This window comes from Citrus sinensis, chromosome 3 (genome assembly GCF_022201045.2).
Source record: "Citrus sinensis cultivar Valencia sweet orange chromosome 3, DVS_A1.0, whole genome shotgun sequence".
Classification (NCBI taxonomy): domain Eukaryota; kingdom Viridiplantae; phylum Streptophyta; class Magnoliopsida; order Sapindales; family Rutaceae; genus Citrus; species Citrus sinensis.
The window spans coordinates 1,434,044-1,455,875 of NC_068558.1; the positions used below are offsets into that span (position 1 = coordinate 1,434,044).

General features: G+C 34.8%; 3 protein-coding genes across 8 annotated transcripts; 2 read left to right on the forward strand and 1 right to left on the reverse strand.

Moving 5' to 3' along the window:
• Positions 1-3,501: 3,501 nt before the first annotated feature.
• LOC102611872 (uncharacterized) lies at positions 3,502-11,384 on the forward strand. Of its 4 annotated transcripts, XR_370457.4 has the most exons (10): positions 3,504-3,915; positions 4,085-6,778; positions 6,882-6,985; positions 7,635-7,704; positions 7,830-8,642; positions 9,016-9,218; positions 9,493-9,604; positions 9,918-10,115; positions 10,791-10,987; positions 11,063-11,384. XR_370457.4 is itself a non-coding variant. In XM_006476425.4 (9 exons), exons 1-9 carry the CDS (start codon positions 3,763-3,765, stop codon positions 10,932-10,934), a joined length of 4,491 nt encoding a protein of 1,496 aa, XP_006476488.2. In that variant the 5' UTR covers positions 3,504-3,762; the 3' UTR covers positions 10,935-11,384. The 4 variants fall into 4 exon arrangements, 2 of the variants coding, with proteins under 2 accessions (XP_006476488.2, XP_024954210.2); XM_006476425.4 differs by having other exon boundaries at positions 10,791-11,384; XM_025098442.2 differs by having other exon boundaries at positions 3,777-4,205; positions 4,288-6,778; positions 10,791-11,384.
• A 3,171-nt stretch (positions 11,385-14,555) lies between these two features.
• On the forward strand, positions 14,556-17,218 carry LOC102620721 (endoglucanase-like). 2 transcript variants are annotated; one of them, XM_006477452.3, is made up of 8 exons: positions 14,556-14,871; positions 15,069-15,281; positions 15,352-15,552; positions 15,664-15,741; positions 15,866-16,018; positions 16,097-16,205; positions 16,303-16,469; positions 16,543-17,218. In XM_006477452.3, exons 1-8 carry the CDS (start codon positions 14,587-14,589, stop codon positions 16,912-16,914), a joined length of 1,578 nt encoding a protein of 525 aa, XP_006477515.3. In that variant the 5' UTR covers positions 14,556-14,586; the 3' UTR covers positions 16,915-17,218. The 2 variants fall into 2 exon arrangements, with proteins under 2 accessions (XP_006477515.3, XP_052294161.1); XM_052438201.1 differs by having other exon boundaries at positions 15,352-15,507.
• Positions 17,219-17,802: 584 nt separating this feature from the next.
• Positions 17,803-19,161, reverse strand: LOC102612567 (WRKY transcription factor 22-like). 2 transcript variants are annotated; one of them, XM_006476427.4, is made up of 3 exons: positions 18,729-19,161; positions 18,496-18,609; positions 17,803-18,379 (listed from the first exon to the last, which is right to left on the reverse strand). In XM_006476427.4, exons 1-3 carry the CDS (start codon positions 19,058-19,060, stop codon positions 17,905-17,907), a joined length of 921 nt encoding a protein of 306 aa, XP_006476490.2. In that variant the 5' UTR covers positions 19,061-19,161; the 3' UTR covers positions 17,803-17,904. The 2 variants fall into 2 exon arrangements, with proteins under 2 accessions (XP_006476490.2, XP_015385257.2); XM_015529771.3 differs by having other exon boundaries at positions 18,496-18,612.
• Positions 19,162-21,832: the final 2,671 nt, after the last annotated feature.

Here is a 21,832-nt window from a genome sequence, read left to right on the forward strand (position 1 = left end):
AATAGTTTTTCCTAGAAAACGTAAATAAACAAACAGTTGTTGCTTAGAGATGGCAAAATATAGGTTTGGGTGGGGCTTTTCCAAACCCAAACCCAAGTCCATTTAAGAGAAAGTATAAGGGCATGGTTCGAGTTGGGCTTTCAATTTTTTTTTTTTAATTGTTATAAAGTTAAAATTAGTTAATAAATAATAATCAATAAGTTGTTATAATTAATAATAGATTAAAAAAAATATTTTTAAAAAAATAAAAAATAAAGTAAATAAAAATTTAGAGATTTAATTTTTTAATATTAGAATCTCTAATTTAAGCAATTTCTTAATTAACTAACGCTTAAAAGAGTTTAATATTATAATTTTAGGTTTTTTTAATCAAATTAGGGATTTAAGTTTTTTTTAAACTTTTTTAATTTTAAATTGTTATTCTAAATTATAATTTTTTTATAAAAATAGCGGGCAGTTTAGCCTAGCTTTTTTTTTTTTTTTCTCTTAAACCATTGTCCAAGTCCTCATGTGGAGTGCCGGGTAAAAGGACAAGAGCCTAGGCAGGACTAGCTTGGACTTTTTATGCTACATCTAATGAAAGGTAAGTAACAACAAAGATTTGACAAGAGTAAAAAGAGAACAAAATTCATACAACCAGCTTTAAATATAGTAGATCTTTCAAAAAATAATTTTCAATAAATTAATAATCACGATTAAAAAATAATTTTTATTAGTTTTTTATTTGAACCATCATATTAAATTAATAATCCGATAAATTTGTAAGATAATAAATATTCAAATATTCGATTTTTTCACTCATTATATAAATTAATAATCACTTAATTTGAAACTAAATATTTTACAACTGACATCCACAGCGGTCCATCACATGCGATCGATGACTTTATGTATCCCTTTCTTTTTTCAGAGTAGTAGCCCTCACAGTCATAGGGGTCTTCCCATATGTAATATTCGAATGTCCAAATATTACTCATCCTCCGAATGTTTAATATAAGCAATTGGATCAAATTAGACTAATCCAACGCTCTTAAAGTTTTCGCGCACTAAACTTATAAAATACAACTAAATATAATATTATTTTGCAGTAAAAGATATCTACAAATATATTTCACTGTATGGACATTCGTTAATATGAAGTAAGAATTTGATTAATTATTTGATTATGTGCGGTTAATTGTAGATGATTGACGGACAAGATTTGGGTTACTTTAGATTTGTTTGAGGCATCATGGTTACGATTCTAATAATGGACTTAGCTAAAATATCATCACAAATAAAATTTTTTATTCCCTCATTAAATTTTACTGATTATAATGAGTCCATTAAATATTCTTTATTTAATTTACCTTATTTTACCGTTTGTATCTTATTTAATTTTTATTTTATTTTATTATAGTTCAATGTCCTTATTATTGCACTTCAGTGGCCATTCATGAGTTAGTTAAAGTAAATAATGGTTGGTGGGTTATTTATTTATTTATTTTTCCAGAAAAGAGGTTTCTTAAGTAGTTAAGACTTAAGAGAATAGAAGAGGTTTGTCTACCGGGACATAATTTAATAGGCAAACAACTATTATAACTAGGGCTTTTAACTGTAGTCTGTAGTAAACTAATATTATATTTGGTTGTATTTTAGAAGTTTAGTATGTGAAAGCTTTGAGAGCATTGGAATGAGATCCAACTGCTTCTATTGAACACTTTACAGGATAGGTAATATCATGGCATTCGATAATTTTAATCTCAGATTTTGATTTTTTTAAAATTCGAAAAAGTTATATAAAATATAGGATCTTGAACCAAATCATTACTCATGTATAGAAATATTTAAATTTAAGATCCTGAATTTTTACTATGTATGCATCTTTATATATATATATATTCTTTCACATGTATGTTCGTGCCTTTGTTTATATTTCACATTCAAGACCAAGACTTTTAAGATAACTTGCATATTCCCTCATAAATTGATCTCTTGATCCTGATGAAGAAGTTCATTTCATGCCAGGAACGGGCGTTAGACAAAGATTGCAACCACCACTGCCACCAGAGTATTTTGGAAATGCAGCTCAGGGAGAATTCGTATTCATGAAAGCAAGAGATCAAGTTGAGAAACGTGGTATTGAAAATGAACAACATTATCGTTATGTACACAGACGAAAAGATAAAGAAGTCCTTGGAGTCTTGGAGAAAAAAAAACACTGAGGTCATACATAGCATGGGGAAGCCTGTTGTTGAAGAAAAATGCTTGCTTAATAAGTAGTTCGCCGAGGTTGAATGTCTGCGGAAACGATTTTGGGTGGGGAAGGCCAGTTGCTGCCTGTGAGAAGTGGTCCAGCCAACAAGGCTGTTGCGAAGATCACCCAGTTTGCTAGAGTGGAAGCAGGGAGTGTCAACGTTGAAGCTTGCTTTTAGCTTGAGACACTGCAAGGTATGGGAAATGATACAGAATTCATGCAGTTTATATCATACTGTTAAAACTTAAAAAGTCTCTCATGCTCTAGAGTTTTCCTTACTAACCATTCATTCTTTGTAATGTGCATAAAAAAATATTATAATTAGGTGAAAAAAAAAATATACGACAAAGAGTTAATAAATTAAAAATGGAGTAATACCCCAATAGCACTCGAGAGTTCTCGTTAAGATTTTAAATAGATTTTGGCCTTATTTCTAATTACTTAGTTTGTTTGAGTTCAAACAAATCAAGTAGTAATAATAATATTATTATTATGATGATGATGATGACGACGACGATGATGAAGGACCTATTTATAAATAATATAAAACTTTTAGATGTTTTCATAAATTTTATAGGGACTAAAATACAAAAATAACATAACTTAATTGAGGGTAATTGGGGATTAAGAAGATTCAATGAAGGTGAGAGACAGCTCTGGGAATTGGATTATGATTCCCAAATTTCCCTAGGGAATCAAAACTACGAGAATTATTCCCAAATTATGGACCTGATATTATTTTGATTCTGATTTGAAGATATAATTTTATAAATAGACGCGTCATTACTTTCGATTTTAAAATTCTCATTTCGATTGTTGGTAAGTAAATACACTACTATATTACTTGCACTAAGAATATTTTCACGATGGTAATTTCGTGGGAATGATTCCTAAATTGTGAGCCCACACTATTTTAATTATGATTTTAAGCCATAATTTTACAACTAAATATGTCATTGGTTCTAATTCTAAAATTCCCATTATGAGTGCTTGTAAGTACACAATTATATTACTTGCACTAAGGAAATTTTCAAAATTTTAAAATAATAATTTTGTAACTACATCTCTATTAAATTATAACCTCCTCATAGTAATGAGAGAAGTTTTATTGCATTTCACGATCATAATTCATTGATTTCATAATGCAACTTTCAGAATTTATTCATTTAAATAATTTCATAAATTTTAATAAAAAATTCACTAATTATCCATACAATTAAAATGTTTGTGATAAAAAATTCTATTAATAAGAGTTGTAATTGAATAAGCTCCATCTGAAGCTGCAAGCCTACAACAAATGAAGGCTAAAGTTCCTCTCAATCCCAAAAGTGGTTTTAGAAATTAGAACCAGAATCACTTTTTTTTTAGTCACAAACTCAGCTTAAACAGTAACTGATGTCCAACGTGGTCTTTACCACTCAGTTGACAGCCAGTTCAAAGTTGACAGAACAGAAAATAACTCAATTGCACTAAACTCACCGGCCGGAATTTTGATCCTGAGTTATATGTACTAACAAATTCGGCCAATGAAGTGCCGATCCGTAGCGTGCATATGGTCCGGCACGCCTCCGTCTCATCGAGTTACCGCCACCAGCGCACTGACCCAACCCCCGACTCTTTACACCGGTGGATCCGATGGCTCCATTCTCTGGTGGTCCTTCTCTGATTCCTCCTACTCGGTAATGTCACGAGTCGCCCACGTCTTTGTTAATTTCCGTGAACGATTTATATCAAATGGTTTTATTCATAATTCAGTGCTTATTCTTTTTGTGTTCCAAAATGTTATTTAAATTAAGCATCTAAGTCTTGAGAACATGTGCATTGAACTTTTTTCCCCCCAACTTGCAGGAAATTAAACCTGTTGCAATGTTGTGCGGCCATTCCGCGCCGATAGCTGATCTCAGTATATGTTATCCTGCCATGGTTTCAAGAGATGGGAAGGCTGAACACTGGAAGGCTGAAAATTCAAGTAATGTTATGGGAAAATCTTCCTTAGATAATGGTGCCTTAATAAGTGCTTGTACTGATGGTGTTTTGTGCGTATGGAGCAGAAGCAGTGGACATTGCAGGCGCAGAAGAAAACTGCCTCCCTGGGTTGGCAGTCCATCAGTCATTTGTACATTGCCTTCGAACCCGCGATATGTGTGTATTGGGTGCTGTTTCATTGATACTAACCAGTTATCTGACCATCATTCTTTTGAGTCCATGGAAGGGGATTTAGTTTCTGAGGACAAAGAGGTTCCAATGAAAAAACCCCCTAAATGCACTTTGGTTATAGTTGATACCTATGGTCTTACCATTGTTCAAACGGTATTTCACGGGAATTTATCTATTGGGCCATGGAAGTTTATGGATGTAGTTTCACTGGGTGAGGACATGGGGAAGCATTATGGACTGATGGTTGATTCAGTTGGTAGGCTACAATTGGTTCCAATATCAAAGGAGTCTCACCTAGACAGGGAGGAGGGGAATGGATTGTGTAAAAGTTCTTCACAGTTGGATATGGCTATTTTGCAGAATGGAGTGGTTGAGGGAGGACATCTTGTGTCAGTTGCAACATGTGGCAATATCATTGCTCTTGTACTAAAAGATCATTGCATATTTAGGCTGCTGGGAAGTGGTAGTACAATTGGAGAGATTTGTTTTGTGGATAATCTCTTTTGTCTTGAAGGTGGTTCTACTAACTCATATGTTATAGGGGCTATGTTTCTTGAAAGAGTTGTTGCTGAGAAAATAGAGAATACAATGGGAGTTTGTACAACATTTTACGAAAATTTTGCAGTGTGGGATAATAGAGGGTCTGCAATTGTTTATGCTATATCATATATGAACGAAAAATTTGATTATGAGCCACATTTTGAAATCTCTGCCGTTACTTATCCATCTGGTGTTAAATATTCCATTCGTTTTATTCAAATGAGCCTTTACCTTCTGCGTATAGAGACTGTCTGCTTTCATGTTGAAGAAACTTCCCAGTGGAGACCATATATCTCAGTCTGGTCACTGAGTCAGAAACACAGTGGCCCTGGAAAGCAATGCAGAATGGTTGGAGAAGGTTTTTCTTTTGTTGATTGGGTTAATAATTCTACTTTTCTGGATGAAAATGAGGGCTCTTGCACTGGGAAGAATGATTTGACTTTTTGTCAAGATACTGTTCCTCGGTCAGAACATGTAGATAGTAGACAAGCAGGTGATGGAAGGGATGATTTTGTGCACAAGGAAAAGATTGTATCATCTTCCATGGTTATTTCGGAAAGTTTCTATGCCCCCTATGCTATAGTGTATGGCTTCTTTAGTGGCGAAATAGAGGTCATACAATTTGATTTGTTTGAGAGACATAATTCTCCTGGTGCTAGCCTAAAAGTGAATTCACATGTCTCCAGACAATATTTCTTGGGGCACACAGGTGCTGTGCTGTGTTTGGCGGCACATCGAATGGTGGGCACTGCCAAAGGATGGAGTTTCAATGAGGTTTTAGTTTCTGGAAGCATGGATTGCTCTATTCGTATATGGGATATTGGCTCTGGAAATCTTATCACAGTCATGCACCACCATGTGGCTCCGGTGCGCCAAATAATTCTTTCCCCACCTCAGACTGAACATCCGTGGAGTGATTGCTTTCTGTCTGTTGGGGAGGACTTCTCTGTTGCTCTTGCTTCCCTTGAAACCTTGAGGGTGGAGAGAATGTTTCCTGGACATCCCAATTATCCTGCAAAAGTTGTTTGGGATTGTCCCAGAGGTTATATTGCATGCCTCTGTCGGGACCATTCGAGAACATCTGATGCTGTTGATGTTTTATTCATTTGGGATGTAAAAACTGGTGCTCGAGAACGCGTCCTTCGTGGAACAGCTTCTCATTCAATGTTTGATCATTTCTGTAAAGGCATCAGTATGAATTCCATTTCTGGTTCTGTGTTGAATGGGAATACTTCAGTTTCATCGTTACTTCTTCCAATACATGAAGATGGAACTTTTCGTCAATCTCAAATACATAATGATGAGAGAGGGGTTGCTTTCTCTACTATTTCCGAGCCCAGTGCTTCCCATGTTCGTAAAGGAAATTCCGGAAAACCTTCTCTAAACACACGGATTGGTCTTCAAAGGAAAAAGCAAACCATTAAGTGCTCTTGCCCATATCCTGGAATAGCTACCTTGAGTTTTGACCTTGCATCATTGATGTTTCCTTATCAGATGCATGAATCCGCAGCAAAGAATGGTGATAAACAAGAAAATTTCACTACCATGGAACATGGAACTGAGACTGCCGGCCCCAACGCCATGACTGCTGCTGATGGTTCTAATGGGCATAGTATGTCAACTGACACTATAGAAGAACATACCTGGATTAAGTCACTTGAAGAATGTATACTTCGATTCAGCTTGTCATTTTTGCATTTGTGGAATGTTGATAGAGAGCTCGATAAGTTGCTAATAACTGAAATGAAGCTAAAGAGACCAGAAAACTTTATTGTAGCTTCTGGTTTGCAAGGGGAAAAGGGATCCTTGACTTTGACTTTTCCTGGTCTGAAAGCTGGTCTTGAGGTATGTTGGATAATCTGTTGGATAATCTGTATTGAATTTTGGATATGTTTTTTATTTGACTTGATTTTAACTTCGTCTGAGATATTATTGATTAATATTTCAGCTTTGGAAATCATCATCAGAGTTTTGTGCAATGAGGTCACTGACAATGGTATCCCTTGCACAACGCATGATTAGCTTGTTTCACCCCAGTTCAGCAGCTAGCAGGTATTACACTATTTTACCAAGAAGTACTGCATGTTTTCAGTCTACTTGTATAATGATGTTTACATTTAATGTTCTTATTATTGTAGCCTGCTATAGTTTAGAGTTGTTATCTTCTATCTCTTTCTCTGTTGGGTTCAATTTTGGAGTAGTTGAGTTGCGTAGAAGCTGGAATTGCTGGACTAATGTGTAGAAAAAGTGTGATTGCAAAATATCAACTAGTCGCGATTGCTTAGGACTATCCTATATGTATTTAACATTTGCTTTTTATTATCATTCCTTAATATGATCTGTGGAATATGAGAATATCCTTCTGGTTGATTGTTAGATTTAGGAACCTTTAAAGCCAGACAGACTGCAGGGTAAGACTTCAATCCTCATGCATACATGGCTTGCAATGTACCAGCGTACTTTCATTATTTCAGTTCACTGTTTTGATATCATATCTCTCTTAGTTGTGTAATCTTCATCTATAAGGAATTTTCTTTTCTTTTTTTTTTTGTCCTGAAAAGCATCTATAAGGTTAATATTGCTGCAGTGGATTGCTTAAATATTACTTTTCTGAGATGAGCATCCATGGTTTATTTCATTGAAAGCAATGTACATTTTATTGCTAATATTGCTGACCATTTATCGTGGGTCTTCTTTGCAGTGCTTTAGCAGCCTTCTATACTCGAAATTTTGCAGAAAATTTTCCAGATATTAAGCCCCCTTTACTTCAGGTTACATCTTCTGCTGGTTATATGGTTTTGACAGTCTCTGATTTCATTTCTAAAATTACATGTTTGGCAACATTTCATATATGTTAGTAAGTATTATAAACTCTATCTCTTCTTTTTCTTAACAGCTTCTAGTGAGTTTCTGGCAAGATGAAAGTGAACATGTTCGTATGGCTGCGCGATCTTTGTTTCACTGTGCTGCCTCTAGAGCAATTCCGCTCCCTTTGTGCAGTCCAAAAGGAGTTGCTGATGCAAAACCTGTGTGGTCACTATCAACAACTGGAGATGATGAACATGCTAATTCAAACGTAGAGAAAATATCTGCAAATGAATTAGCTTCTGACATGTTGCCGGAAACTCAAGGAAATTCTCTTGTTGAGGAATCTGATGTTCTTTCATGGTTAGAATCATTTGAAGTGCAAGATTGGATTTCATGTGTAGGGGGAACAAGTCAAGATGCAATGACATCTCATATAATTGTTGCAGCAGCATTGGCTATTTGGTATCCTAGCCTTGTGAAGCCAACCCTTGCTATGCTCGTTGTTCAACCATTGATAAAGTTGGTTATGGCAACGAATGAGAAATATAGTTCTACTGCAGCAGAGCTTCTTGCAGAAGGTATGGAGAGTACATGGAAGACTTGCATTGGTTTTGAAATACCTCGTCTTATTGGGGATATATTCTTCCAGATAGAATGTGTAAGTAATTCATCGGCCAACTTAGCTGGACAACATCCAGCTGTACCAGCATCAATTCGGGAAACTTTGGTTGGAATTCTTCTTCCAAGTCTAGCAATGGCTGATATACTAGGTTTCCTAACTGTTGTAGAAAGCCAAATCTGGTCTACTGCCTCAGATTCACCTGTTCACCTGGTATCTATCATGACTATCATCAGGGTTGTACGGGGTTCTCCAAGAAACGTGGCTCAGCATCTTGATAAGGTTAGTAAAGTTAGTGAAGTCAATTCCAATTAGGTTGCTGTCCATCTCTGAAGTAAAGTAATTAGAGAGAATATGAAAATGCAATTCCCACATGGAACACCATAAAGGACAAATGGGCAGTAAGTTTTTTTTTTTTTTTTTGTGAATTCATTTTCTTCTAATCAGTATCCATTTTTAATTATAGTTTTCTTATGATTTGGTTATACATCATGAGCTATTTAATTGTTTTATCTCCCCAAAAGTTTTATCTTCTTCTGTTTTACTCTTTTTTTTTTTTCAGTTCAAGTATATATATTTTTATCTGTTTATGTCAATTGTTCACATTGCTGCAACCACAGTTTCATTATTATCTGACGTTTGGACAGATTTGCAGGTGGTTAACTTCATTTTACAAACTATGGACCCTGGAAATTCAGTCATGCGAAAAACTTGCCTTCACACATCAATGACAGCATTAAAGGAAATAGTGCATGTATTTCCCATGGTATCCCTCAATGACACTTCAACCAAACTGGCTGTTGGGGATGCAATTGGAGACATTAAGAAAGCTAGCATTCGGGTACATGATATGCAAAGGTATCAAAATCTCCTCAATGTTTTAAATTGGGTTCAGTAAACTGCTTGTATGCTCATCAACTCTTTCAGCTTCGTACAACAAGTTTAAATTATGCTATTAGTCAGCTAGTTTTAAGACTACTTATTTGATGTTTTTGTTTCCCTCTTTTTCTCTGAGTGTTAAATATATATTTGGATTATTATTTTTCGGTTTTGCTTTCTAAATCTCCTTCTTGGGATAACCTAAGAGGTAAATTATTGATTCCACTTGGTGCATCTTTGATTTCCTATGCAGTGTGACAAAAATAAAGGTTTTGGATGCAAGTGGACCTCCAGGACTTCCTAGAGAATCAGATTCTGTGGCAACCACTGTAATTTCAGCTCTGATATTTTCTCCAGATGGAGAGGTAACTTTATTTGGTTCAAAATAAACACTCATTTCCAGAACTTGACCAGTTTTCTGATGCCATGTACAATCTTCATCATTGCCTCATCGTTGTCATTATTCTAGTTCTGCTAATATCTCTCTATTTACCTTCTCAACAAACTTCTGAGTTGATAACATGTAGTAAATCAAATAAAAACCTTCTGCTTGTTACCTTCTTCCTGGATATCATTAACGGCATGGTGCCTTTAAGTTATTTAAATTATTCAGAAATATAAATGTACAAGAGATGAACTTCCAGTATATGATGTGCATCTTTCTCCTGCTAATGGCAGGGACTGGTTGCTTTTTCTGAACATGGTTTGATGATTAGATGGTGGTCCTTGGGATCTGTATGGTGGGAGAAACTTAGCCGGAGCTTGGTTCCTGTTCAATGCACCAAACTGATATTTGTTCCTCCATGGGAAGGATTTTCACCTAATACTGCTAGGTCTAGCATAATGGCAAACATAATGGGAGATTCCAATTTACAGGTAATTTCGATTGTTGACACTTTCATTACTTTCTATAGACATGATGTTACTACAAGGTATCTGCCATGAGTAGTTTTACATGATGTTCACTACAAGGAATTGCTTCGACATTTTCTGGTTCATTTCATTTTGCTTTACTTCATATAAAGCCATGATGCATACGGATGGACCTGGAAGAATTATAAATTCACAATATTCTTAACATGATTACTGGTTTGCCGTGCCAGATCTGTAGATTTGAACCTTCAAAAAGTAGAATTGTTGATAAAAGTTCATGCTATGTGTCACAAACACTTCAGATAATGAATTTTATTAAATTGCATTGTCTTGCTTCAACAGAAAACACGACCTTGAATAAAATAATAAAAATAAGTTAGAAAGGAATTGTATTATCACCTCTTGTGAGTATGTGATTTTCTTCAGTGCCATTCAGTTGCCTTGTTAGGAGTGTAATTTCACAAAGAACTAAACAAAATATCTGGGACTGCTTATTTTCATCCTCTTTACCTTTCCGGTCTCTTTGTTTCCAGTTTTGGGAGCACTGTCATCCATAGTTCTTTCCCCATTTCTGGAGGTTTCTGTTGAAAAGCTGCTCTAGATGCACTCACTCAACCATGTTTAAAAACACTTAAAGAGCATTACTACGATTCTATAACCTTCTTCCCTAATTTGTAGGAACATGCTGGGAGTTTGAGCTATGCAGACAATTTAAAGTTATTGATTCAAAATCTTGACCTCTCTTACCGGTTGGAATGGGTCGGTGACCGTAAGGTGTTACTTACGAGACACGGCCTTGAATTAGGCACTTTCCAGTTATGAGCATCCTGTCTTGCCGATTTTTATGGGCTGGATAGCAGACGATCATCTTTAAGGTTCCTAGTTAAATGGTTTTCCTCGTTTTGCGCTGTTGTAGTTGCAGTTATCTCAAGGAGAATTTTGTTCTTTAGGTAGACGGAGTTATATCCATCTCTGCCCTGGCTCCGGGAAGATAGAATCAACCTGCAAATTATTTTGTGCTTCTGTGCGGTGCTGGCTCCCTAGGACGATGAGCTTGAAATACCAACTATTCAACTCATATTTTGCTGTGTTTACCAGTATAGATGGTAGATAAGTGAAGATATAGATGGATGATTGGGGGCATGCGCCCCCACTGTCCCAGTATATTCGTTTCTCAAACATAAAAATTGATGTGAAAATATTCATATCTCTCCGGTACACACATTATTTTGAACTCAAAAATATTCCAATGCTTTATGGTTTCGATTCTCACTCGAAACTTGTGAGAAACCCTCACACAAATATCACTTTCTGTCTTTGAATGGTATCATATAAGCATATGCATAAGAAAATCAGAGATCAGCATACTAATATATTGTAATGTCACTAATTTTATGTAATGGAAGGAATGGATTGTTTTCATGAATTACGACGTTCTAAAGTTGGATCAAATAAATATACTTTCCCTGAGTGGGTATGTTGGAAGTTTGATTCTGAGGCGATAAGAATGAACTTGCATGGTGGTTCATCTTAGATTCTTGCTATCCAGTTCCAGTATAACAAATACCGACACGAGGGGCCGGACAGCCATTACACGTACAATGAACAAGATCAAGAAAGAGCAATTAATAATTAAAAAATTCTGCACCCAACCACTCGTTATCATTTTGAACGTAGAAAAAATGTAACTGAAATAAGTTGTGATGCTTACAACTACTTGGGTTTCATAGCATTTCCTGCAAACTTTTATTCATCTGTTTTCAAGTCCAAAGAAACCTGTTTTCTTTCGTATGTACATTTCTCTTATTCTATGAATTTGGCCTTATTTCTCGAAACTCCATTCATGCAAAAGATGTTCGACAAAATTTCTAATACTGTGGATATCATAATATAATAGATGCGTGTATGGACGGGTATTGATGCAAATATAGAAGTTATTGGAGTACAAGAAAACGTTTCTATACGATAAAAAATAAAATAAACTAATGAATGTAGAGTACTTTGCTTTATCTTTTTTATACCCCTGAACTTAATGGTGTCAATCAAGGAGATGGGTTCTGACGAAAGAGCACACATGTACTTCTTTTTTTTTTTTTTTTTTGTGCTCTCTCTTTCTAGCTAAATGCAGAAACAGTGACGTAGTTAATTAATTATTTTATGAGTTGATAATATTTCTCAATGGAAAAAGGATGTGATCCGTGGAAAGGAATTATGTTTTTTTTTTTTAATTAGAACTATTGCTCATGATATTTATAATTATATAAATATTGAGACCCGTTTATGGCACCGCTCATATTTTTAACCCTCTCAAATATTTGAGGAACGTCAACTCTCATCTAGAGAAAAAGACTGACTTCACTTAAGCTTTCAAACTCCGAGGAAAAAAATTTAAATTAAACTCCTACAATACGTCTGCGTAGGCTCGAACCACTTACCTCACATTTGTGAAAAAATAACTGTAGCCACTTGAGCTAAGCCCAAGTGGTTCCGTGGAAAGGAATTATAATTCAGGTGCTTTGTAAATTGTAGCGACATAAAACTGTAAAAGTTTTCATTATTACAGAAGCTCATGTAAATTGATTATTCATCACACGTCATCACGAGCAGGTCTTTAGTTAGGATTTCGATTGGGAATGGACACAATCAAAGAAATCCCCTCTCAGACTCTCAGTTTACAATAAATAATTAACCGCAGAAAATTAAAAGAACTCGGCGGCTGAAAATCCTAAACTATCGTGGGAATGATGGGCAATGACGTTTGAGTGGGTATGGTGCTATTTACACATTCGAGAAGTTCTTGTAAATTATGTACCTCCCAACTTAATTTATTTTTGAGTTGAGTTATTAGCACCTCTTTATTGTTATAATAAAACACCTTTGAGATAAAATTACATTAAAGGATATTTAAAAAAAAAATTAAACCTATTATTATTTCTCTTTTCACCAATTCTTTACACCACTCTTGTGAAATTTACCTTTTCTTTTTTCAGCCAAAACTTTTGCATTCATCATCCATCATGTTTTGCTACTGTATTAATATAATCCCTTGCTAATCTCAAAGATCGGATGAATACAAATAGCTTAAGACTTAGTAACCAACAAAAAACTTTTTGAAGTCAAATACACACAAATTTTTCTGAGGATATCTACAATTCACTCTTACGAAATTGGTTCATAGACATCCAAAAATAAGGGTTTGGCTTTAAGAATTTTGAGATGAATTTGTTCTATTATTCATAATTGTTTTTTTGTAATCCTGATGAATTTAATTTTATTAAAGAAAGGAATCAAGAAGGAAAGAAACACATCAATTAAAGTTGAAAATTGTAAATTTGTAGGTTATCCTAGTCTACACAACAATAATTGCCACATAAGCAAAAATCTTTTATTTGCAACATCTCATTAATCATGATTACTCAATTGACAGTGCATAAACATCAAGAATAATCTCTCTCTTTCTCTCTCTTTTTAATAGTTTTCTTATAAGTAAATTATTTCCTTAAGGATTGGTTTTAAATTCTAAATTAAAATGTACATTTGATTGAAATTAAAGATGAGAAGACTGGTGGAAAGAGAATGAGAAACAAGATACATGCATTTCGGATTTTAGGAGAGAGAAAGTTATTTAGAATAACAGAAATAATGGTATTTTTAGAATTAAAGATGATGTTAATAGTTAGGATGAATTTTCTAATATTATTTAATGGGGTACACTTAATATCGGGGTTTTAATAGGATGTAAGAGTACATTAATTTACCATTCTTATATTGATTTACTTGTTCACCTTCCATTTACAAGTCTATATTTTATTTACTTAATTTATGTTTTATTTTACACTTAATATTAATTTATAAGTTTAATGTTATATTTATAAGTTTTTGTCTTGTTTATCATTGATACACCAATTTACCACTCATATAGTAATTTACTTGTTTTACTTTCCATTTATAAGTCTTATGTTATGTTTCACACTTAATGTTGATTTATAAGTTTTATTTTAAATTTACATGTCTTATGTTTTGTTTACACAATTTATATTTAATTACGGTATTAACGATGCAATTTTAGTTACGGCATTATACAACGACTCTATACTAAATATATGCTGGATAAGAATCCAATCCAAAGGTTTAGTTGCTCAATTCGAGTCCTCAGACTTCCTTCGCATCTCAATCTTTTTCAAAAATATGTATTAAAAAACATTCTAAGTATTAAAAAAAAATTCTAATTAGTTTACGCTAGAGAATCATAAAATTTTCATGGTGCCGAGAATGTATTATAGACTTTCTTCCCTGTTACTCAACTTATTTTGACTATCCAATGCTCTTATACTCTTCACGCAATGCCCATTATGCCACGTCACGTCCCTAATTCACATCATCAAAGTCTACAAAATGCCCATCAATGTCGCTTCAGCTTATGAAATTTACCCACTTCTTGAGAATCATTTACAGCAACTAACTAGCTCTATAAATGCCACCTAGCTCTTGTGCAGTTATAGAGAGTTACAAAATTATGGGGCAAGGTCGAATTACTAGACTTGGGGTTTGGGGTCTGATATTGTGGCATTTTTTGGCTAGTAACAAAGTGACAGCCATAGATCATGAAGGGTTTTGCTCCACTACAACTTTTGCTTATAGGGATGCACTTGGGAAAGCAATCTTGTTTTTCGAAGGGCAACGTTCAGGGAAGTTGCCTGAAAGCCAAAGAGTGAAGTGGAGGGGAAATTCTGCACTCTCTGATGGCAAGCCTGAAAACGTATTAGTCAAGTAAACTGATATTTTTAAAAATTTCTTAAAAATCTCGTTGCCACTATATAACTAGCTAGTTTATAAATTAGTTGTTGAATCTTGACTTAAGTTGTAGGAGTATATATAGTGATTAAGTAAGTTTTAAGATTATGTAATGGGGAATATGTAAACTTATTGCTTAGTTAGGTATGGTTTTTGTGGCAGGTAAACTTGATAGGAGGTTACTACGACGCTGGTGACAATGTGAAGTTCGGATGGCCAATGGCATATAGTGTCAGCTTGTTGAGTTGGGCTGCTGTTGAGTACCAAAGAGAAATCTCGTCAGTCAATCAGCTCGGCTACCTACGTGGAGCAATTCGCTGGGGCACAGACTTCATTTTGCGGGCTCACACATCTCCCACCACTCTGTATACTCAGGTGAAGTCCCATCTCTTGTTGAGTTAAAGGTCATTTAGAGGGTTGTACTTAGTATTTTCACATTTTACAGGTGGGGGATGGAAATGCTGATCATCAGTGTTGGGAGAGGCCAGAGGATATGGACACTCCTCGAACGCTCTACAGGATAACATCTGATTCGCCAGGCAGTGAGGCAGCAGCCGAGTCTGCTGCTGCTCTTGCCGCTGCTTCAATTGTCTTCAAAAAGGTTGATTCCATCTACTCTTCCAGGCTGTTAAACCACTCAAAATCGGTAAGAGTGTAGGTTCTGTTCTATTATATTCGATTACATATACATATATGTATATATATATGCCTGGTAAAATATGATGTGTATGCCTTAAACTAACTCATGGAATAACAGTTGTTTGAATTTGCGGACAAGCATAGGGGATCTTATCAGGCTTCTTGCCCTTTCTACTGTTCTTATTCTGGCTATCAGGTAAACACATGAAGCAAAAGTTAGCTACAGGTAGATTGTAGAGGGTACCTTTTAGATCTATCAATTGGGGTTATTTTTATTTGTTCGCCACGATCGAGCTTACGGTTTATGAATCTTGATTAAGGATGAATTGTTATGGGCTGCGGCTTGGCTGTATAAAGCTAGTGAAGATAACAAATACTTGAATTATGTCTTAAGCAACCAAGGATGGAGTCAGGTGGCATCGGAGTTCAGTTGGGACAACAAATTTGCTGGAGCTCAGATGTTACTGGCAAAGGTAAGAAAGTTATCTGATATTGTACAATATTTTGCTTATTCAGAAAATTAGAAAAGAAAGTAACAACCTTTTTTTCAGGAATTTTTTGGAGGGAATAAGCAATTGTCCCTGTTTAAAATCCACGTGGAATCATTTGTATGTGCATTGATGCCAGAAAGTAGTTCTGTACGGATTGAAACAACTCCTGGTACACATCTCTAGTATATGCTAACAAATCGCCAATTCCAACAAAAAAAAATTTCCGAGAGAATTTAAGAGATTGTTTTCTGGCTTTTGTTTTGTAGGCGGGCTTCTGTATATTAGAGATAGTAGTAATTTACAGTACGTTACAAGTGCCACCTTGTTACTATTTCTGTACTCCAAAACCTTGAATACAGCTCATATTAATGGACTCCAATGTGGCTCAGCACATTTCTCTGCCTCTCAAATCAGCGCCTTCGCAAAATCACAAGTAAATATAATCACATTTTTGTTGCTTCAATCAAGATTTGAAAGTACCTTATAACATTTATCTCTGCTTTCAGGTGGATTACATACTAGGGAAAAACCCCATGAAGATGTCATATATGGCAGGCTTCGGCAGCAAATTTCCTTTGCAGATACACCACAGAGGCGCATCCATTCCTTCAATCGGAGCTCACCCAGCCAAAGTAAGCTGCAACGATGGCTACTCAAGCTATTACCATTCTAGCAATCCAAATCCAAATGTACATGTGGGGGCAATTGTTGGCGGTCCCGATTCAAATGACCAATTCAAAGATTTGAGAACAGACTATTCTCATGCAGAACCTACCACTTACATGAATGCTGCTTTTGTTGGTTCTGTGGCTCCTTTGCTTGCTCAAAGCGAGCAAGAATATTTGCATTTCTTCCAGACCAATAGACAAAATTATTAAAATTATTTACATGTAAGTAAATATAATAAGTATTATTGCAAAGCCTAAATAAGGGATCAGAACCAGGTCCTGTAATTTCTGCTGAAGAGAATAAGTTCTCTATGCATCTAAACGTTAAAAAAATTGTATAGGTAATGCTTGTAATCCTAATTAACGTATTCATTGTTCTCTTCTTATTTGATTAGGGGACAGAAATGTTTTCTAATATATATAGAGAGAGACAGTATCAGCTTCTGATGGGAGATGAATTTACAATATCGTAAACTGTGTTTCATAATATTATAAATCATTCCTTATTTTAATACATTATGAAATTTTGTGTTGAAATATTTTCTATTATATATATATATATAATGATGAAAATATTGCTGAATCTCTTAAAATAATAAGAAAGCGGCTGTGGATAACTCAAGATTAGTCCACTGTACAAAAATATAACACAATCCTGAGGAGCCATCATTTCCATGCTTGCAAGAAATATATATATATATATATATTCGTATTAGGTCCATAATTAAGCATATCCTGTTACAACAATTTAAATATAACTAGATAAGCTACTTGTCGGTTTTTATTACAGCTAGAGCCTAGAGGCACGGCTGCATTAGTTTCAAACTTGTATATAAAAAATATCCAACAAATCCAAGTTGATAATGTATAACTGTACCAAGCATTAATTCAAGGTTCAACAAATGAAGCTGCAGGTGAGCAGTCGCGAAAAATGCGATTAAGTACAAAAATCATACGTAGTCAGCATTTGAAAAACTAGTGAACCTAAACCGACTTTCTTGACATTCAATGTTAATGATTGATCTCTAACGTGTGAAAGATGCAAGTTTGTAAAAAATAAAGAAGACAAAAAAAAAAAAAAAAAAAAAGATAAGAACGTGTCTCGAACTTTACGAAATTAAACATAGAGAAATTTAAGCTTATACTTGGTTCTTAAAACTAATACAAGTCTTGGAACATTATGTGTGCCTGCGGCAGGTGTCAGAGACCACCGTTCAGGGTAACAGATTCATCAATGAACCAAGAGTTGTCATCCGCAGAAATGTTAATGTTATGATCTGGAAATTGATCCAATAAAAACCCTTCCAAATCCTCCAAGCTTGGGAACATTAGTTCATCGCCAAATGTTAAATCAGGCATGACAAGTTCATTTTCTTGGCCATCTTTGAACGCATTTTCGTCTTCTTTTTTAATGTTCCCTTGGTACACAAGGTCACCTAATTCAGCGGATGCCTCCGACGCTGGTTCAAATGGTTCTTTCTGGGCGGGACCTTGAGCCTTTGACATTGAGGCCAGCTTGCTACGTGTGCTTCCTGCAAGAGCGCTTCGGCGTGTTGGGTGGCCGTGGTTATGCTCGGCACCATAGGTTATAATAAATACTCCCGGATCTGCACTGCTTCGTTCCACCTGTTTCCTTGCCAAACATCCTTTTGAGCTGCTGCACCGATAATAGCTCCTGCGTACATTAAACAAAATGATCATATAACTATGTGAATAACTTAACTTACGGGGTCTAAGCTGTTCAAATCTTGATCGCTTGCTTGAAAAATTAAATTTATCAACAATCATCACCTTGGATAAGGGGATCCCTTTATGGGTTTCTGCCCGTATTTACGCCAAGCCCACTTATCACATGCGAGACAATCCGCTGTCACCCTTTGCACTACTCTTTTGTGTTGATTCTTCCTGCTAATCAAGCAAATTAAAACATAATACAAAATCAGTATACGATTATAATCATCATTTCAATCGCTCATTAGGATAGATAAGCATATACATACAAACATGAATAATAAATTACTGACCCTCCTTTCGGTTGAGCTGCAGGATGATCGGTATTACTTGCAGAATCGGAAAGCTTACGCTGCTGCTTTCGCAGCTTCTTCGGCTTTTTATTAACTTCGGTGGGAGCAGAAATGGATGTGCTGGTTAGTATAGTTTGTGGATAGAAGGGCTTGTAAAGTTCCTCTAGCTCATCCAAAATCGTTGTAGTTTCACTGACATCAGGAAATTTGAATCTCACATCTTGTTGCAGACTCGAGGGAGAAAAGTTATAAGACTGTGGCTTGTCCATAACAGAGTCGATGGAGGCCTCAGTGCTGCAACCTCTTACTATGGCTTGCAAATCCCAGTCCATGCAAACAAAATCCCTCGTCAAGATCGGACCTGTAGAGAACAATTAACAAATGAGAGATTTTTATTTATTTATTTATTTTCTTTAGAATGTAAAGAGATACGGAAGCATATTCAAGGCAGGGTTTGTATATATATATATATATATATATATATATATATATATATATATATTAGATTTTCTGTCCTTAAAAGTGAAAGCTGTGCATTTTTTTGCTCTTGTTGAACCGATTTTGTGTCTCCATTTAATTAGTTGACTTTTTGAAAAGTCAACCAATACCAAACTCGAAAAGAAAAATAATGCTAATAATTTGGATTTTTTCGGGATTAAAATTTCTTATTTCCTCCCGCAAAATACTCTTTAATATTCGTGCGGACCGTGGACTATGGTAATTGGCCTCTTTCTCATTGGTCAAATTTGAAGTTTCGGATGTTTATAAATATCCATAATACGAAAAATTATAATTATCTTATTTATCTTATGCTTAGAGATGAAGAAAATTCGTTATATCTAAAACCAAAAGATTGAGAGTCTCTTACATTGACATTAGCATTAACATTAGCCAGTATGCCTCGTTTAATTTCAAGCCTCATCAATAAGCCTCTGGCCGATTGAGGGGGGGGCAAAAAAAAAAAAAAGAAATTGAAAATAATGTATATGTAAAAATATAAAAGAACATGACACAGAAGCGATGTTGATCAGAAACGGAAGAGCGTCACTTGTTATGGCAGTCACATATCTATAATTGATACGGATGGATAATACAAAAGTGCGCCACGGTTTGGTCCCATGCTCTCTTCTCTCTAGGCAGTAGGCCTTCAGTAACCAAAGCTTCGCACATGCCCTGTCTTTCACACCTCGTCTCATCAAATTGCCCTCTTGGGTTCTTTTTAATTTCTATTTCTATTTCGTATACTAATAATATTCTTTCAAGTTAATTAGAAGGGAGCATGAACACGCACATGGATTTCAAAGTCAAAAAAATATTAAATAAATAAATAAAATAAGCAAAGTCAAAATACTGCTTACAACTTTGCAAGTTGCAGCACGCTGGAACTATATTAAAGAAAAGCAAGTTGTTTGAATGAAAACAAATTAAAGGAGAAGAAAGGGGAACTAAGAAACGTGAAGTGCAGGAAACTGAGTTATGGACTAGCTTAAATTTTGGACCACAGAGCGGAAGCCAATCCCACTGTTATACATGATATAACAAAAGATTCGTCCTTTGTTTCTTTTGTGCGTGGTTGCTTTACAGCAATTACCTATGAAGTGTAGGGTATAGCCGTATAGGCAGCCAAAGACAAAGGGGTTTGAAAGACAAAAAGATCGAAAGCTCTTGAATTCGGCTTGGAGGACTCCACCACAGCCGCGCGTAACAAGAGAACCAGCTAGTTACTCTTAGTGGGAACCAAATATGTACATATATATATATACGCACACTTTTCATTACACATGAAGAGAACAAATACAAAACATCAATTAAAAGTTCATCCAGCCATTGGGCCTTCGGCGGAGTGGTCAGGGCTGCTTCCCTCCAAGTTGAAGGACAACAGTTCGTACCCCCACAAATGTATTGTGGGGGTATTTTCTTCTTCAATTAAATTTGAATGAATGCAGTCTTCTCCCTTACTCAAGTGTGAGGAGTAGACATCCCTTGAATATTTGTGAGGGTTAAAATCTAGGCAGTGCTCCATTAGCATTGATGTAATTTGGTCCCAGTAATAATCTGATTTGTAAATATCAGTTATAATCTCATGTAATATGAGTTGTAATTTGAGCAATAGTCTCATGTAATAAAAAAAAAAAACTAAAAGTTCATCCAGCCATACAATATAGAGTTTAATTTCTTTAGACCTAATTTGGCCATAAAGTGAGTTAAAATAGTACAATTTCTAAAAATATGTTGAGCTTTGAATTTTTGGAAAGTTTTCTTCACTTCTGAAATGTCGAAAATCACTTAAAAAATTTCTGCCAAAGTACCTTTCTTGTTGTTGATTAACTCCATCACTTCACTATTATGGAGAGTAACTGAATATAAGAGACAGACCTTTTAAATATAATTTGATTCCACTACTAATGATGGAACCTGCTTCTTGTAATTATCATACATAATATAATCATTAACTTTTAACACTTGAAATTCTGTTGGCTCATTTAATAATTTTAAAATGAAGAGGTTTGTATCATCTGTCTAATGATAATTAATTAATGATTTCCATATCATTTTCTTTTCTTATTCTTATTGATTATGTTTAATTTTTTTTTATTTCATAAAACTCATTTACATGTGGAGTCATGGGTGTTTTTTTTTTTTTTTTTTCCTTTTCTTAATGGAGTTATTACAAGGTCTATATTGCCTCTCTTCCCTCTTAACAAGTTAGACTATTGGCAACCCTCAAATATCCTCTTAAATTATCCTTTTCGATTAGACTTACTTTGATTCCAAAAATATCTTTTTAATTAACACTCCTAACTTATTATTATTTCGTTTTTTTAAAGTAGTTTTCTCACTCTTAAAATCATACTCTTCTATTTATTTCCTTTGCAGCATTCAATAAAAAGTTCTTTTATTTATATATTTATGAATGAGAATCATTCAAAACAGTTTCAAGTACAAAATAGTTAATCTGAAAATAAAAGAAATTATTTTAGATATATGAGAGGTCATATCCCAACTCAAAAAAATAATAATAATAATAAAGAGGGAGAGAAAGATGGATGATAATCAATTTGCCAAAAAAAAACTATATAATAAGTTTTGTGGGGTCTGAAGAG